The 19,250-nt window shown below is 43.2% G+C and overlaps 1 protein-coding gene across 1 annotated transcript; it reads left to right on the plus strand.

The window, feature by feature from the left end:
• The first annotated feature begins 1,646 nt into the window (after positions 1 to 1,646).
• On the plus strand, positions 1,647 to 18,998 carry METTL3 (methyltransferase 3, N6-adenosine-methyltransferase complex catalytic subunit). The gene is made up of 11 exons (XM_046007741.1): positions 1,647 to 1,892; positions 13,720 to 13,937; positions 14,033 to 14,437; positions 15,567 to 15,742; positions 16,349 to 16,565; positions 16,793 to 16,980; positions 17,364 to 17,402; positions 17,569 to 17,677; positions 17,800 to 17,865; positions 18,013 to 18,125; positions 18,733 to 18,998. Exons 1-11 carry the CDS (start codon positions 1,793 to 1,795, stop codon positions 18,842 to 18,844), a joined length of 1,743 nt encoding a protein of 580 aa, XP_045863697.1. The 5' UTR covers positions 1,647 to 1,792; the 3' UTR covers positions 18,845 to 18,998.
• Positions 18,999 to 19,250: the final 252 nt, after the last annotated feature.

The raw sequence follows: 19,250 nt of genomic DNA on the forward strand, positions 1-19,250 counted from the left end.
CACCCATAGACTGTAAACCAATGTAATAGTGGTATCATTATTTTTTTAAAGATTTTATTTATTGGGGCGCCTGGGGGGCTCAGTGGGTTAAAGCCTCTGCCTTCAGCTCAGGTCATGATCACAGGGTCCTGGGATCCAGCCCCACATCGGGCTCTCTGCTCGGCAGGGAGACTGCTTCCTCCTCTCTCTCTGTCTGCCTCTCTGCCTACTTGTGATTTCTGTCTGTCAAATAAATAAATAAAATCTTTAAAAAAAATAAAAGATTTTATTTATTTATTTGACAGAGAGAGAGAGATCACAAGTAAGCAGAGGCAGGCAGGAGGAGAGGGAGAAGCAGGCTCCTTTTTGAGCAGAGAGATCGATGAGGAGCTCGATGGGGCACTGATCCCAGAACCCTGAGACCATGACCTGAGCCTAAGGCAGAGGCTTAACCCACTGAGCCACTCATGCACCCCCAGCCATAACTCTATAAATGAATGCATGAAAACATAAGCCTGCAAAACCTACAGCAGAAAGGATATGATAGTATCTGCCCAAAGGAATTAGCTGTTTTTCATTTTAAAAATCTGTACTCCAGGGGCACCTAAGTGGCTCAGTCAGTGGAGCATACAATTCTTGATCTCCAGGTGGAAGTTCAAGCCCCCATCAGGTGTAAAGATTACTTAAAAATAAAACCGTGGGGCGCCTGGGTGGCTCAGTGGGTTAAAGCCTCTGCCTTTGGCTCAGGTCATGATCTCAGGGTCCTGGGATAGAGCCCGGCATTGGGTTCTCTGCTCAGCAAGGAGTCTGCTTCTTCCACTCTCTCTCTCTGCCTGCCTCTCTGCCTATTTGTGATCCCTCTCTGTCAAAGAAATAAATAAAATCTAAAAAAAAAAAAAAAGAAAAAGAAAAAAGAAACCTTCAGGGGAGCCTGGGTGACTCAGTGGGTTAAGCCTCTACCTCATGATCTCATGATCTCAGGGTCCTGGGATGAAGCCCCCTATCGGGCTCTTTGCTCAGCAGGGAGCCTGCTTCCCCCTCTCTCTGCCTGCCTCTCTGCCTATTTGTGATCTCTCTCTGTCAAATAAAGTCTTAAAAAAAAAAAAAACTTGAAATCTCTACTATGCTTGCTGCTGTATCAGTGGTATCTTTTCTTCTTTCCATTTTTTATTTCTTTTCAGTGTTCCAAAATTCGTTGTTTATGCACCACAACCAGAGCTCCATGCAATACGTGCTCCCCGCCGCCCCAAGATTTTAGTTATTTGACAGAGAGAGAAAGCGAGCGAGGGAGGGAACACAGCATGGGGAGTGGAAGAAGGAGAAACAGGCTTTCCGCTAAGCACAGAGCCCGCTGCGTGGCTCGATCCCACGAGGCTGGGATCATGACCCCAGGCAAAGGACGACGCTCACCCACTGAACCACCCAGGTGCCCCTATCAGTACTGCCTTAACACTTTATATCAACTCACAGGGCTCATCTCCTTATATTCAACATGGCCGCAGGAGCCTCTATAAGCAACATGGCTGTTCTGCCAGGCACTAATATGGCAACCACAGCTTCACTGCACCCGGAAGAACGAGAGAGATCCTATTGAAAATATTTCCGCCATCCTGCCAACACCTATGGTGGCTCTCATTTAAGCTTCAAACCGAGCGGGAAACGGAAAATGACTTCCCGGCTAGCACATTCCCGGGATCTCTTTCCGGTTAGCCCGGGAGTGTCCGCGTGAGAGTCGGAGATTTCCTGCTGCTGGGGCTGGGAGGTGCTAGTCCACCGCGCTTGATTCGAGAAGTGTCCCAGCTGAGAGACTAGGATGTCGGACACGTGGAGCTCTATCCAGGCCCACAAAAAGCAGCTAGACTCGCTGCGAGAGAGGCTGCAGCGGAGGCGGAAGCAGGACTCGGGGCACTTGGGTGAGGCGCGCGGCTGTCTGGGTCGGTGTTTAGCCAGGGTGGGCGGGAGAGAACCCGGGAGAAAAAGAGCTCCCAAGTCAGCACCCTTTCCCAGGCGGTCATTTCTTTAATGCCTGGTACATCGGGACTCTCTTCTTCATCCTCAGCAAACAGACACTTCGTCCTCCTGTACATAGTTGCAGTTCGTTCTACCCCGGGCCTTGGTTCCTCCAGTTCACTGTCTCGGGGCAGAAGCCTGGTCCCTGCCATCCCACCCCACCCCCGTTCACTTGGCTGACTCTTCTTAAGTCTGCGAGAACGTTGCCTTTGCTAGGCCTCTCCGCCCCCCATCCCTTGAAGCAGTTAAGTCCCCCCGCCTTTTTTTTTTTACTGCTATGGCGCTTTGTTCTTCCTTCCGTTATAGCGAGTGCTTTGTAGTGGTCGTTTCCTTGCCACTGTAGCCACAAGAAGAGCAAGGACCGAACCTTTATATCTACAGTGCTCAGCTCAGTGACCCTCACAGAGTTGCTAAATGAGTATCAGAACTGGCATTGTCTTAAGCGATTTACGCCCTAGTCAGAAATCTGAAAATACTTGCTTTATGTTTTTAAACTTTTTCTCCCCTCCCTTTGCCCCCTGCGTCAGTCACAAGACTTGAAGGAACCTCAGGTTATTGTCCACTTTTATCTACCCCTAACCCCAGCACAAACCCTGGATTATTTAAGGCAAATCAGTTATAAAGATACACAAAGATATCATCCTTGGGGTAGTTTGTTCCAGTGTTTATCAGTATACTGGAGCCCATCTCTAAATCTTGTCTTGCTACATACCAGGTCCATGTGCTCATGTTCTGGCCCCTGGAACCTAGAAGATGTTCTGTCAGGACTACGACACCATAATAAACATCTATTATTTACAGTGTGCATAAGTCTAGATGAACAAAGATAAGTAACCTATTGTCCCTGCTCTCAGTTTAAAATTTATTGATGCTTTAAAAGTTTAGGACTACAATATGATATATGTAAAATGCTGAATGAATGAATCCACAATAAGTATAGACAGGGAAGGGAAAAGTAACAAGTGTTGGCTATAGATGCAAAGGCATTATGAGTTAGCGCTTGTGATTTGATCTTGATGGCTACATAGGACTTAGATAAGTAAAGAGAAGTTAAGAGTGCAGGGCAAGTAGAAGAAGAAGTAGTGCAAGTCCTACAATCAGGGATTTCTTAGTACTCAATTTTAAGGTCCATTTCACTTTTCCATGGTAATAACCACACTTTGGTATTAACCAAACTTTGTGCCATGTGCAAACCTAACTACTAGTGTTGATACTTCATACAGTTTCTCGCTAAGCATGTTTAATAATTTTAACAAGATCGTATTCTTCCTTGAATGTAAATACTCTTTTTTAATATAAATATATATATTTTAAAGATTTTTATTTATTTATTTGACAGACAGAGATCACAAGTAGGCAGAGAGGCAGGCAGAGAGAGAGAGAGGAGGAAGCAGGCTTCCCGCTGAGCAGAAAGCCGAATGCTGGCTTCTATCCCAGGACCCTGAGATCATGACCTGAGCAGAAAGCAGAGGCTTTAAACCACTGAGCCACCCAGGCTCCCCTGATATAAATATTTATTGACTTAATCTTTTGACCCACTTAATAATATATGGTTAAGATTCCTAGTACATATGCCTAAAGAATATGGTTAAGACTTACATAAAAATAGGGGTGCCTGGGTGGCTCAGTGGGTTAAAGCCTCTGTCTTTGGCTCAGGTCATGATCCCCGGGTTCCAGGAACAAGCTCCACATCGGGCTCTCTGCTCGGCAGCGAGCCTGCTTCGCCCCTCTCACTCTGCCTGCCTCTCTGCCTACTTGTCATCTCTCTGTCAAATAAATAAAATCTTTAAAAAAAAAAAGACTTAACATAAAAATATATATATTTTTTATAGAACTGGTTTTTTTTTAATATTTTTTATTTATTTATTTGACAGACAGAGATCACAAGTAGGCAGAGAGGCAGGCAGAGAGAGGAGGAACCAGGCTCCCTGCAGAGCAGAGAGCCCGATGTGGGGCTCGATCCCAGGACCCTGGGATCACGACCTGAGCCGAAGGCAGAGGCCTTAACCCACTGAGCCATCCAGGCGCCCCCATCTTAATCAATTTTAAGTGTATAGCTCAGTAGCTTGAAGTATATTCACATTGTTTTGCAGCCTATCTCAAGTACTTTTTCATCTTGCAAAACTGAAATTCTATACACATTAAACAGAAACTCTCTATTTTCCTTTCCTGTGCAGTGCCTGGCAACCACCATTCTACTTTTTGTTTCCATGAGTTTGACTACTCTAGATATCTCATACAAACAGATTCATAATGTATTTGTCCCTTCGTGGCTTGCTTATTTCGCTTGGCATAATGTCTTCAAGGTTCATCCTGTTGTAGCATGTGTCAGAATTTCTTTCTTTCTTTCCTTTTTGGTGAGATTTCATTTATTTGTCATAGAGAGAGACAGAGAGAGCGCAGAGAGTGGTAGGCAGAGGGAGAAGCAGGTTCCCTGCTGAGTAAGGATCCCAATGTAGGACTCCATCCCAGGACCCTGGGATCATGACCCAAGCCAAAGGCAGATACCCAACTGACTGTGCCACCCAGACTTCCCTGTTTTAGAATTTGTTTTCTTTTTAAGGCCGGGGAAGATTCCATTGCATATATACACCACATTTTGTTTATTCATTTATCTGTCAGTGGACATTTGGGTTCCTTCCAGCTTTTGGCTGTTGTGAATAATGCAGCTATAATCATCAGTGTACAAATATCTCTTCAAGATCCAGCTTCAAATTTTTTGGATGTATATCCAGAAGTGAAATTTCTAGATCATGTGGTAAATCCTATTTTCAATTTTTTTTAAAGATTTAGTTAATTTGTTTTAGAGTGCGCACCTGTGAGTGGGCATGAGTTGTGGGGAGGGGCAGAGGCAGAGGGAGAGGAGGGGGAAAGAATCTCTAGCAGACTTCATGCTCACAGAGCCCAATACAAGGCTGGATCTCAGGACTCTGAGATCATGACCTGAGCTGAAACAAAGAGTCAGTCCCTTAACCGACTGAGCCACCCAGGTTCCCCCTATTTTCAGTTTTTTGAGGAGCCACCGTACTGTTTTTTGGGGGGGGTGGTATTTAAGATTTATTTATTTAGGGGCACCTGGGTGGCTTAGTCGGTTAAGCGTCTGCCTTCAGTTCAGGTCATGATCTCAGGCAGGGTCCTGGGATTGAGTACTGCCAGGGGCTCCCTGCTCAGCGGGGAGCCTGCTTCTCCCTCTCCCTCTGCCTTTGCCTCTCTCTGCCTCTGCCTGCCTCTCTCTGTCATGAATAAATAAATAAATAAAAACTTAAAAAAAGGGGCGCCTGGGTGGCTCAGTGGGTTAAAGCCTCTGCCTTCGGCTCAGGTCATGATCTCAGGGTCCTGGGATCGAGCCCCGCATCCGGCTCTCTGCTCCGCAGGGAGGCTGCTTCCTCCTCTCTCTCTGCCTGCCTCTCTGCCTAGTTGTGATTTCTCTCTGTTAAATAAATAAAATATTAAAAAAAAAAAACTTAAAAAAAAGATATATTTATTTATTTTAGAGAGAGAGAGTGCGCATTGGTGCACCCGGGTGGGGGGCCCAATGGCACAGAGAGTCTACAGCAGACTTCGAACTGAATCTCCATCTCGTGACCCTGAGAGTGCAATCTGAGCTGAAACTAAGAGTCAGATGCCTAACCAATTGTGCCATCTAGGCACCCCCACCAAATTGTTTTCCATAGAGATGAAGTATAGCTTTTTTTTTTTTTTTTAAGATTATTTATTTATTTATTTATTTGAGAGAGAGATAGAGCACAAATGGGGAGAGGAGCAGAGAGCAAGGGAGACAGCAGGCTCCCCACTGAGCAGGGAGCTGGATACAGGACTTCGATCCCAGGATCTGGAGATCATGGCCTGAGCCAAATGCAGAAACTTAACCAACAGCCACCCAGGCACCCCTACAGTGTTAAATTAGTATTTTATTTATTAAAGTTTTTTTGATTTTGGTTTTATTTTGTTTTGGGGAGAGAGAAAGAAACCTGAGAAGGGGGAGGGTCAGAGGGAGAAGCAGACTCCCTGCTGAGCAGGGATTTTTTTTTTTTCCCCCTGTGGGACTTGATCCTGGGACTCCAACATCATGACCGGAGCTGAAGGCAGTTGTTTAACCGACTGAGCAACCCAGGCGCCCTACAGTGTTATATTAATAGGCTGGCCATATTTTTATGTCTAAGCTAATATTTTATCTTTAGTGGAACTTTTTTTTTTTCTTTTTAAGATTTTATCTATTTGTTTGATAGAGAGTACAAGCAGGGGGAGCAGCAGGCATGAGAGAGAGAGGAAGGCTACCTGCTCAGCTGGAATCTCAATCCCACAGGTTCAGTGTGGGACTTGATCCCAGGAACCTGGGACCATGACCTGAGCCAAAGGCAGACACACCCAACTGACTGAGCCACCCAGTAACCCTTGCCATACACTTTAATGGGGGGACAATGTTCTCATTTTCTTTTAAGTTACATGGGCAAAAAATAAGCAAAATATACAAAATCGAGATGTAATAGGTCTCCATAGAAGACATACAAATGGCCAACAGGTATATGAAAAGCTCTTCTGCATCATTAATCATCAAGGAAATGGAAATCAAAACCATAATGAGATATCACCTCATATTTGTTAGGATAGCTATTATTAAAAAATCAAAACGTAAATATTGGCAAGGGGAAAAGGGAACCCCGCTTCACTGTTGGTGGGAATGTATATTGGTATAGCTATTATGGAAAATAGTGTGGTGGTTCCTCAAGAAATAAAAAAATAGAACTACCGTATTTTCCAGCCCTCTCAATCCTAGGTATCCAAAGGAATTGAAATATGGGTCTCTAGGAGGTAGATGTGCAGACACTGCACATCAGTTGTTGTGTTGCTTACAATAGCCAAGATACAGAAACAACCTAACCGTCCACCACTGGATGATTGGATAAAGAAAATGGAATATGTATACAGTGGAATATTATTCAGCCTTAAAGAAAGGAAATCCTGGTGCTTATGACAATATGGATGGACCTGCAGGACATTATGCTAAGTGAAATAAGTCAGAAACAGAAAAACAAATACTGTATAATCTGATTTAGATCATCTTTGAGACACAGAGTCTAAAATAGTAAAATCATAGAAGCAGAGAGTAGAATGCGGATTGCTAGGGGCTGGAGTAGGGAAATGGGGAGGTGATGGTCATGGGTACCAAGTTTCAGTTGTGCAAGATAAATAAGTACTAGAGATATACTATACAGCATACTGCCTATAGCTAACTATACTGTAGTGTATACTTGAAATTTTCTAAGATGGTAGGGGATGCCTGGCTGGCTCAGCCTTGGAGCATGTGACTCTGTCTCAGGGCTGTGAGCTCCAGCCCCACACTGGGTGTAGAGATTACTTAAAAAAATAAATAAAAGATAATTTTTTTCTAAGAGGGTAGCTCTTATTTAGGTGATCTTAACACAAACAAAAATAATAATAAAAACTGTGGAATGACCCTTTGGGAGGTGATAGATGGGTTTATGGCCTTCACAGTAGTGATGGTGTCATGGGTGTGTATCCTTATTTACAAACTCACCAAGTTATCAAGTTATATCTGTTAAATATATTCAACTTTTTATTTTTTATTTCTTTTAAAGATCTATTTTATTTATTTATTTATTTATTTGAGAGAGAGAGCAAAGCGAGTGCAGAAGCAGGAGGAGAGGCACAGGGAGAGGGAGAAGCAGACTCCCCCACTGAACAGGGAGCTGGATGCGGGACTCGATCCCAGGACTCCAGGATCACGACCTGAGCCAAAGGCAGCCGCTCAACTGCCTGAGCCACCTAGGCACCCCATTTCAGCTTTTTACATGTCAGTCATACCTTAAAGTGGTTTGTTTATTTACTTATTTTCCCTTAAGGTGATTTAAAAAAAAAAGGCGGGTAGGTATTATCTATAGGGATCTTAGGCCTTTTAAAATTTTTATTTAGATATTACTACTACTTTTTTAGGTCTTTGTTTTTTAATTTCTTAAAGATTCAGTTTATTTGGCAGAGATAGAGAGCCCAAGAGCATAAGCAGGGGAAGCAGGAGAGGCAGAGGGAGAAGCAGACACTTCTGATGAGCAAGGAGCCCTATACAGGGCTCATTCCAGGACCCCCATGGTAGGCAGGTGGGGTCACAATCCCCAGGGTAGGCAGCCACCCAGGTACTCCTAGGCCTTTATTTTTTAAAGATGTGTTTAGAGAGAGGGTCTGCCAGTGAGTGGGGGGAGGGGCAGAGGGAGAGAATCTTCTAGCACACTCCCTGCTGAGCGCGTTGCCTGATGTGGGGCTTGATCTCATGACCCTTAAGATCATGACCTGAGCCAAAAACAAGAGTTGGATGCTTAACTGACGGAGCTGCCCAGGTGCCGTAGCCGGTTTTCTAATAAACAAAATCTCATATTAATGGCAGCAGCATATGTAAGGTACTTGGCCCAAAGTTTGAACATGAATTAAGGGGGAGTGGATAATTCATGGCTTACCTAAAATATAAAAAATTTCAGAGCTGCACAACAAAGGACTTGTATCCTGGATATGGACTTAAAACTTAGCCCCATCTTCCTTTAGCCCCATTTTCTGTTATCAGTATCTTTGGTTTAATAGCTAATATGATTTACTCCCTTTGGCATACTGTAGGAGTTAAAGATATATAATGAGTTATATGAGTATATAATGTATAAAAACAAACACATGTGTAATGAGTTATGTCAGTATATAATATGTAGACAATTTATGGGTATAATGCCTGAAATCCTAATTTTAAAGTTTTTATTTATTTGAGAAAGAGAGCGTGTGTCCATGTATATGAGAGCAAGAGCAAGAAGGGAGGGGCAGGAGGAGAGGGAGAAGCAGTCTCTCTGCTGAGCAGGGAGCCTGAGGTGGGGCTCCGTCCCAGGACCCTGAGATCATGACCTGAGCCAAAGGCAGACATTTAACAGACTGAGCCGCCCAGGCGCACCCTGAAATCCTAATTTTTAAAAAAAGATTTTGTTTATTTATTTGTTAGAGAGCATGCACACAAGCAAGGGAGAGGCACAGGCAGAGGGAGAAGCAGGTTCACCGGTGAGCAAGGAGTGCGATGTGGGGGTCCCAGGACCCTGGGATCATGTATGACCCGAACCAAAGGCAGATGCTCACAACTGAGCCACCCAGCGTCCCTGAAATCTTAATTTTAAAGTACCTTGTTTCTTCTGCCTTAATGATATTTACTATTGATTGTGCTTTAATTGCTTAATGAAAGAAGTTTTGGGTTTTTTTTGTTTTTGTTTTTTTGTTTTAGATTTTATTTATTTATTTGATAGACTGCAAGAGAAGGAACACAAGCAGAGGGTATGGGAGAGGGAGAAGCAGGCTGCCCGCTGAATAGCGAGCCCAACATGGGGCTGGATCCCAGGTCCCTGGGACCACAACCTGAGCTGAAGGCACGCGCTTAATGACTGAGCCACCTAGGCACCCCTAAAGAAATTTTTGATTACTTCAAAAAAATGTAAAACTTGACTGATTTTTAAAAAAAGCTCAGAGTTTTATCCCAGTGTAAACTGTAATTGGGGTATTTTAGCTCAAGTTATTAGCCTCCTAAAATCTCTGAATTGTAAGGACTTCAGTAGTTATCATTCTGTCCTCTTTAGTGCAGAAATTTTGCATGTAGTCTTTCAAGTAAGCTAAAGAATAATTGTCACTTTACATATTTTTTAAAGATTTTATTTATTTATTTGACAGAGAGGAAGAAAGAATACAAGTAGGGGAAGCAGCAGAGGGAGAAGGAGGCTCCCTGCTGAGCAGGGAACCCAATGTGGGGCTCGATCCCAGGACTCTGGGATTACGACCTGAGCCAAAGGCAGATGCCCTACCAGCTGAGCCACCGAGGCACCCTGTCACTTACATTTCTTACATATTTTTAGCTTGGGTCTGTTGCTCTTGAATTCTCTCATCCCAACCTTGAAAGTGCTTCAGGATTCCTTCCACGTATATAGTACCTCTTTGCCAAACAGAACAAGAAACTTGTATCAGTTCATCTGGCAAATGTTCTACTCATAAGATTCAGCAGAACATAAAGGAATCATAAGCAAATTGAAGAAAGTTCTGTCAGTTATTTAACACTTCCAGCTAGTATGGTATTGTGGAGTTTGTTTTCCAAATAGGGTTTAACTTATTTTCATAAAATGTAACTGTTCCAGCAAGGTGTTTGGTATAGTTCAGCTTCAATTCCTTGGAATTTCTGAGTCAAATTTTACTAAAATCAATTCCATTAGAGTAAAAGTGTTTAAGTAACCAAAATATTTCTAAATGTAAACTTGTGACCTGCTTATATCTTGCAATATTTTTTAAAGATTTATCTATTTTTAGATATCTACTTACTTATTTTATCCTATTTAAAGATTTTATTTATTTATTTGACAGAGAGAGAGAGAGATCACAAGTAAGCAGAGAGGCAGACAGACAGAGGGTGGAGGGGAAGCAGGCTCCCCACTGAGCAGAGAGCCCAATGCAGGACAGGATCCCAGGATCCTGAGATCATGACCTGAGCTAAAGGCAGAGGCTCAACCCATTGAGCCACCCAGGTGCCCCTAGATATTTATTTTTAATTTATTTATTCAACAGAGAGCACACAAGCAGGGGGAGCGGCAGGCAAAGAGAGATGCAGACTCCCTTTTGAGCAGGGAGTCGAATGTGGGACTCGATTCCAGGACCCTGGGATCATGACCTGAGCTGAAGGCAGTGGCTTAACCAACTGAGCCACCCAGGTTCCTTGAGATTTTATTTATTTATTTGAGAGACAGAGAGAGAGTGAGAGAGAACATGAGAGGGGAGAAGGTCAGAGGAAGAAGCAGACTCCCAGCAGAGCTGGGAGCCTAGTGCAGGACTCTATCCCAGGATCATGATCTGAGCAAAAGGCAGTCAGTTAACCTACTGAGCCACTCAGGCTCCCTGTACCTTATCATATTTAACAGAATTCTGATACAGGTCCTGAGTTTAATATTTCATTTTTATTTTATTTTATTATTTAATTACACCAGTAGAATAGCTAAAATTAACAAGGCAGGAAATGACAGATGTTGGCAAGGATGTGGAGAAAGGAGAACTACACTGTTGGTGGGAATGCAAGCTGTTGCAGTCACTCTGGAAAACAGTATGGTGGTTCCTCCAAAAGTTGAAAATAGAGCTACCCTATGACTCACGACCCAGCAATTGCACTACTGGGTATTTACCCCAAAGATCAAATATAATGATTCAAAGGGGCACATGTGCCCCAATGTTTATAGCAGCAATGTCCACAATGGCCAAACTATGGAAAGAACCTGGCTGTCCAACAATAGATGAATGGATAAAGAAGATGTGGAGTGTACACACACACACACAAACACACACACAGGAATATTATACAGCCATCAAAAAACTTGCCATTTGCAATGATGTAGATGGAACTAGAGGGTTTTATGTTAAGTGAAATAAGTCAATCAGAGAAAGACAATTATCATATGATCTCTTACGTGGAATTTGAGAAACAATGCAGAGGATTGTGGGGGAAGAGATGAAAAAATGAAATGGGACAAAACCAGAGAGGGAGACAGACCATAAGAGACTCTTAGTCTCAGGAAACAAACAGGGTTGCTGGAGTGGAGGTGGGTGGGAGGGTTGGGGTGGCTGGGTGATGGACACTGGGGAAGGTATATGCTATGGTGAGCGCTGTGAATTGTGTAAGACTGATGAATCACAGACCTGTACCCTTGAAGGAAATAATACATTATGTGTTAATAAAAAAATAATTCTATTTATTGAGAGAGAGAGTGAGCAAGAGAGCGCACAAGCCGGGAGGGGCAGATGAAGAAGCAGATTCTGGGGTCCTGGGTGGCTAGTGGGTTAGGCCTCTGGCTTTGGCTCAGGTCATGATCTCAGGGTCCTGGGATCAAGCCCCACATCAGGCTCTCTGCTCAGCAGGGAGCCTGCTTCCCCCCCCACCTCTGCCTGCCTCTCTGCCTACTTGTGATCTCTCTCTCTCTGTGTCAAGTAAATAAATAAAAATCTTAAAAAAAAACAAAAACAGATTCTGCACTAAGCAGGGATCTGGATGAGGGGCTGGATCCCAGGACCCCAGGATCAAGACCTGAGCCGAAGGCAGACACTTAATTGACACTTAACTAGGTGCCCCTAACGATTTATTTTTAAGTAATCTCTATATCCACCATGGGGCTCAAATTTACAACCCCAAGATCAAGAGTTGTATGCTCTACCCACTGAGCCAGCCAGATGCCCCCTTCTGTATTTTAACTAAATAATCCTAGATATTAAGCTTTCTAAAAGGTAATATGTTATCCTAATTTGAGTTCTTAAGTCTTATTAAGGTAACAGTGGGTACCAGCTTGTGAAATAATAGGGTAAGTGATAAAAATACAGTCAGGAAGTATATTTGGTGACCAGGGCTTCTGCAAAGTTTTATAAGATTTTTGTGTTTGAGTTATAAAGGTCACATACTAGGGGCACCTTGCTGGCTCAGTAGAGTGTGCAACTCTTGATTTCAGGCTTGTAAATTTGAGCCCCATGTTGTGTACAGATTACTTTACTTAAAATCTTTAAAAATAATAAAATGGTCCTATTCTAATCCTCAGCACTGTCATCTTACATACCCTCTGATGTGCAGTGGCCTTGATTCATTAAAATTCAAACTCTATTCCTCAGAAGAGCTAATCACAGCTTAGGTTGTTGGAAATATTTTTGGCTTTAAAACTTGGGTTATTAAAAATGTTTTTTTAAAGGTTTACTTATTTATTAGAGAGAGAGTACATGCATATGTGCAAACAAGTTGGGGGAGGGTCAGAGGGAGAGGGAGAGGGAGAAGGAGAGAGAAACTCTAGCAGATTCCCTGCCGAGCCAGGAGCCCATCATAAGCCCGAGATACAGGATCCTGAGATCATGACCTGAGGTGAAATTAAGAGTTGGGATGCATTTTTTTTAAAGATTTGGGCGCCTGGCTGGCTCAGTGGATTAAGCCTCTGCCTTTAGCTCAGGTCATGATCTCAGGGTCCTGGGATCTAGCCCTGCATCGGGCCTCTCTGCTCAGCAGGGAGCCTGCTTCCCCCTCTCTCTCTGCCTGCCTCTCTGTCTACTTGTGATCTCTCTCTCTCTGTGTCAAATAAATAAATAAAATCTTAAAAATTTTTTTTTTATTCATTTCTTTGACAGAAAGCGAGAGAGGGAACACAGGCAGGGGGTGTGGGAGAGGGAGAAGCAGGCTTCTCATTGACCAGGGAGCCCAATGGCAGGACTTGATCTCAGAACCTTGGGATCATGACCTGAGCTGAAAGTAGATGCTTAACGTCTGAGCCATCCAGGTGCCCCAAGAGTTAGGATACTTAACCAACTTCGCCACCCAGGCACTCATAAATATGGGTTGACTATTTCAGTTGTCATTTAGAGTGACTGAAGGGAGGTGGTATGGACATTTAAATCTACCATGCTGCTAATTTCCTTTGAAGTACAGCAGGGACAGGAATTAGGAAAACACCTTATTCAGTAGAGGAAAGGTAAGTGGTTCCCAGAAAATCCAAAAAATTCAGCAAAGCAGTGAATGCTTGAGTATGATTGAGGAAAGGTGATTCTAGTGCTAAATTTGGTCATAGAACTCTCTGCATGAAATGAAAGTACATGCTGTGACCATTGGAGAAATTGACTCTTCTGAGGAGTGTATAGAGAGCCCTACAGTGGTTACCCTTTATCCTTTTTTTCACTTTTCTTTACTCCTAGATCTACGAAATCCAGAGGCAGCACTGTCTCCCACTTTCCGCAGTGACAGCCCAGTGCCTACTGCACCCACTTCTGGTGGCCCTAAGCCCAGCACAGCTTCAGCAGTTCCTGAGCTAGCTACAGACCCTGAATTAGAGAAGAAATTGCTACACCACCTCTCTGATCTGGCCTTAACATTGCCCACTGATGCTGTGTCCATCCGTCTTGCCATCTCCACGGTAATGACCTGATAAGACAGGGTTGGGATATACCACTTCTTTGCTTCAGTTTGTGGTGTCTTATTGTCTTCCCCTCCCCTCCCGTCCTTCCCTAGCCAGATGCCCCTGCCACTCAAGATGGGGTAGAAAGCCTCCTACAGAAGTTTGCAGCTCAGGAGCTGATTGAGGTAAAACGAGGTCTCTTACAAGATGACGCACATCCCACTCTTGTGACCTATGCTGATCATTCCAAGCTCTCTGCCATGATGGGCGCTGTGGCAGAAAAGAAGGGCCCTGGGGAGGTAACAGGGACTATCACAGGGCAGAAGCGGCGTGCAGAGCAGGACTCAGCTACAGTAGCTGCCTTTGCTAGCTCTTTGGCCTCTGGCCTGGCCTCTTCAGCATCAGAAGCAGCCAAGGAGCCAACCAAGAAATCGAGGAAACATGCTGCCTCGGATGTTGATCTGGAGATAGAGAGCCTTCTGAACCAACAGTCTACTAAGGAACAACAGAGTAAGAAGGTAGGGGTAGATCGAAATGCATTCACGCATACACTTTGTTTCTTTTCTTTTTTTTTTTTTTAAAGATTTTATTTTTAAGTAATCTACACCCATTATGGGGCTCAGACTTAAAACCCTAAGATTAAGAGTTGAATGTTCTACCAACTGAACCAACCTGGCACTCCTTACATATATAATTTTAGTTACAGGTTTGGTTGGGGAGGAATGTACCCCTAGGGCAAGGAGCAGTTCTTAGGGTTGAGGGTTTAGAATAATGGTTTTCAACTGGGGATTATTTTCCCCCCTACCTTCCCCCAGAGAACATTTAGCAATGTCTGAAGACATTGTGATTGTCACAACACAGGAGTGCTACAGGCATCCATTGCATAGAGGCAAACGGTGCTGTTAAGTATCCTACAATCATAGTAGGATAGTCCCCACACAACAAAGAAATACTTCACCCCAAATGTCACTAATGCCAGTGTGAAGACACTCCAGTTTTGAGGATGCTTGTTATTGGAAGAATCATCAGGTAAGTGGAAGAGGAGCCCAAGTATAAGAATAGAGGGAGATGAATGGAGATGAATCCTGGAAGGTAGTAACAAGGACCATTAATTATAGAAACTGATGATTAAACAATGTAAATTGGCAGTTAACTGTGGTTCCGAATATAAGTAACGGACTCATGAATTCTTACCCATTTGCTACTTCTAGGTGTGTAAATATGAACAAGTTAATTTAACTTCTCTTGAGTCTTTGTCTTCTAATCTGTTAGGTGATGATAACCAGAGTGCCGTATCTTCTTTACAGAACTGTTGCATAGACTCAGCTAAACAGTAAAGTGCTTTGTACTTCAGTGTCTTGGTTATGTAAATATAAGTGGTTTTGGTGGGAAGGATTGCTTTCCTGGGGAGGGGAGGCTAGCTTAATGCCTAGCAGTAGGAACCAGGTTTCTTATAATTCCATCCCAAATGCAGATCTATACGAAGGGACTGAACCCATGACAAATCTCTTCTAGGACTCCACTCTTCCCATATTAGGTTAGCTCATTCACCTCTTACAACAGGACATTGTCAGGTAGAATTTAGGGAGGTGGTTTAGGGCTCATTTTATCTACAAACCTTTTAAGTCTAAGGCTTCTTTGTCACAGGTCAGTCAAGAGATCCTAGAGCTATTAAACACAACAACAGCCAAGGAACAGTCCATTGTTGAAAAGTTTCGATCACGAGGTCGGGCCCAAGTACAGGAGTTCTGTGACTATGGAACCAAGGAGGAGTGCATGAAAGCCAGTGATGCGGACCGGCCCTGCCGCAAGCTGCACTTCAGGTGTCTCGGGAGGGAGAGAGGTGGGGTGGGGCTCCCAGAAGCACTCATTGCTTTTCAGCACATTCCTTCCAGTCACTGGGGTTCTGTCTTTGATCCTGTTGTTAAATGTTTTTAATGATTTGTCTTAGACTTCCAGATTCTCAAGGTGTACTTTCTGAAGTAGTGTTCTATGGGAGAGAATACAGACTGCATTCCCAAATAGATGCAAGATTTTTTTTTTTTTTTTAAATTATGGCCCCTTTCTTCTTGCATTAGCAAGACATTTCTCTCTGAGGCCCAGTAAAAGTTAAATTCCCTGGAAGGATGATCTTAGGAGAAATAGGAACCTGGGCTCTTAGGTCAGTGTTTCATTCAGCTTTAACCAGCAAGCCCTTCTTTCCTGTCCTAAGAAAGTTGTCTTTGCTCAGAAAGGAATTAAATTCTTCTTTTGTGTGAATTATGGTTTTCCATGTCACCTGCTTCCTTTCTCTGAAAACTCTTGGAGGAAGCTCTAAAGATAAAATTAGGAGAGGATAATAAAAGGCAAAATTTTGAAACAGTTTGGAACTATGGGATCTAACTCTGGAACACCATCTTGATTCTCATTCTCCCTTTTTATTTTCCCAGACGAATTATCAATAAACACACTGATGAGTCATTAGGTGACTGTTCTTTCCTTAACACATGTTTCCACATGGACACCTGCAAATATGTTCACTATGAAATTGATGCTTGCATGGATTCTGAGGCTCCTGGGAGCAAAGACCATACACCTAGCCAAGAGCTTGCTCTTACACAGAGTGTTGGAGGGGACTCCAATGCAGATCGACTCTTCCCTCCTCAGGTACCTGTCTGCTCAGAAAACTTATTTCAACTTAGGGACTTATATCTGAGTAGGGCAGCCATACATGTAGGAAAGCAGGCATAATCAGCAGTCTGTCTTGCTGATTGGGAATGGTGTGGGCTATACGTATTTGTAAGGGACTAGGAAAAATCAAGTGGAAAAGAGGGACTGGGGCCATGAATCTGAGAGTGAAGGAAGGAAAGATGACCAAATACCACCTCATGCAGTGGATCTGTTGTGATATCCGCTACCTGGACGTCAGTATCTTGGGCAAGTTTGCAGTTGTGATGGCTGACCCACCCTGGGATATTCACATGGAGCTGCCCTATGGGACCCTGACAGATGATGAGATGCGCAGGCTCAACATACCAGTACTGCAGGATGATGGCTTTCTCTTCCTCTGGGTCACAGGCAGGTAATGCAGTTCCAAGATATGTAGGTATGGGCAGATGTAGTACAGAGTGAGTATTGGGTGGGAATAAAATCCTGGGTTTTGCTAGCTCTGCTATTAAATGTATGACTAAGTCAGCCTTTTTTGCTACTGAGACCTAATGAGTGTTTATAACACAACTATCTGATACATGAATTCTAACTTTATATTTGTTCCTTATGAAAGGTAAGGCTATTGGTAATAGATACTGTTTTATGTTTTCATTCTTAGATCCATCCTGGTGCCCTAGTGGTGTCTTGCATGTAAATGTTCACTGAATGTCTCCTGAAAACACTTTGGTATCTTAAAAGAGATTAAAAATATGGACATGAAAGTCCATATTTTAAGTTTAACCCTTTTCTTTTTAGGGCCATGGAGTTGGGCAGAGAATGTCTGAACCTCTGGGGGTAAGTAGTGATCATTGTGTTGCTTCCCCCCACCCCCCAAGGAAATAGAAACATAATTGCTGTAGTTAAGATGTGTCTTCTTCCCTGTCCTTTCCTCTGTAGACGTTGCTACCTTAAACTGTGAAAGCCTGATTAAAGCTCTAGTTCTTTTTCTTATATCCCCCAGTTACGAACGGGTAGATGAAATTATCTGGGTGAAGACAAATCAACTGCAGCGCATCATTCGGACTGGCCGTACAGGTCACTGGTTGAACCATGGGAAGGAACACTGCTTGGTGAGTAGCAGTGGGGCCCAGTTCAATAGGTGGAGCAGAAAGAGGAATTGTTGGACTTCTTATTGAGAAAAAGTTCAAATACTGGGGGTTCCATAAGATAATTTATTCTCTGTGGTGAGCAGGTTGGTGTCAAAGGAAATCCCCAAGGCTTCAACCAAGGTCTGGATTGCGATGTGATCGTAGCTGAGGTATGTGCTTCCCCAGGCATCCAAACCTTCCACACTATTCAAGCCAGGTGTGTTCCAGGTTCTCTCATTTGATCATAAATATAAATGGAAAGGGCTAGACTTGGAATCTTTGGTAACTTAAAAGTAACTAGAGCCTTACTTTCCTAGGTTCGTTCTACCAGTCATAAACCAGATGAAATCTATGGCATGATTGAGAGACTATCCCCTGGCACTCGCAAGATTGAGTTATTTGGACGACCACACAATGTGCAGCCCAACTGGTAAGGTGGACCAGGACGTAACAGCCCTCCTGTTTATTGTCAAGGATGGATGATAGTAAGCTTTACCTCCTATTTGAGTAGTCTAAAAGCGCACTTCAGAGGATTCGTAAGCCACCCAAGCTTGTACTGAAACTGTTTTATGGAGCTCTGCAACATTTACTAGAGACCCAGCAGGTTTTAAGACTCAAACCACTACTCTCCAAAGGGTCTCTACTAAAGGTCTTCCGAAGTTATTCTGTGGGGTGTATTGAATCTGCCCCCTGGTGGTTAAGAATCCATTTGATCTGTCAACAGTTTCAGTATCTTCTACTGTTTGTAGAAGGAAGACATGTTGCTAGCATTTTATTTATCCAAAGAATACTTACTGGTAGCAACTTTGTGAAGTACACCTGGTTAGCTGTTATTAACCCTTAAGTAAGACAGATCCAGCCTGTTTGAACACCAAAATCTGTTCCCAATTCCTAATCATACTACCAAATACTATTCTAATTATTAAGGCCTTCTTGAAGGAATTGGCATGAATATTAGATGATAGGCAGCCTTAATAAAAGATATGCCTCTTAATTCCAGGATTTTTTGGTTTGCCCCTTGTTTATCCTTACTTTAGGATCACCCTTGGAAACCAACTGGATGGGATTCACCTATTAGACCCAGATGTGGTTGCCCGGTTCAAGCAAAGGTATCCAGACGGTATCATCTCTAAGCCTAAAAATCTATAGAAGCACTTCCTTATAGAGCTAAGCACCTACACCCATGGCTCTGCAGTCTGCATCTGAAGAGTAATATTTGTACAATAGTTTTTTTCCCCCTTATTTAAATAAAAGTTTGTATTGTAGTTGGGATTTCAAGGTCAAAATCTGGCTGTGCCACTAACCGTGTGTGATCTTGTGTAACCTATCTCTCAGTAGGATTTCTTATATGTAAGCTGGGAATGCGACCTATCTCATTGGGTTATTGTAAGGGTTCAAACTAAATGAGTGTATGGAAAGCATTAAAATGCTGATTATACTATATAGGATCAAAGTGGTTAGCAGTTAGTACTACATGAACATCGTAATCAAGAAGGGGGTTCTCTGGGACAGCTTTTCTTAAGGTAAGATTTGATTTCACTTAAGGTTATCAACA

This window comes from Meles meles, chromosome 6 (genome assembly GCF_922984935.1).
Source record: "Meles meles chromosome 6, mMelMel3.1 paternal haplotype, whole genome shotgun sequence".
Classification (NCBI taxonomy): Eukaryota; Metazoa; Chordata; class Mammalia; order Carnivora; family Mustelidae; genus Meles; species Meles meles.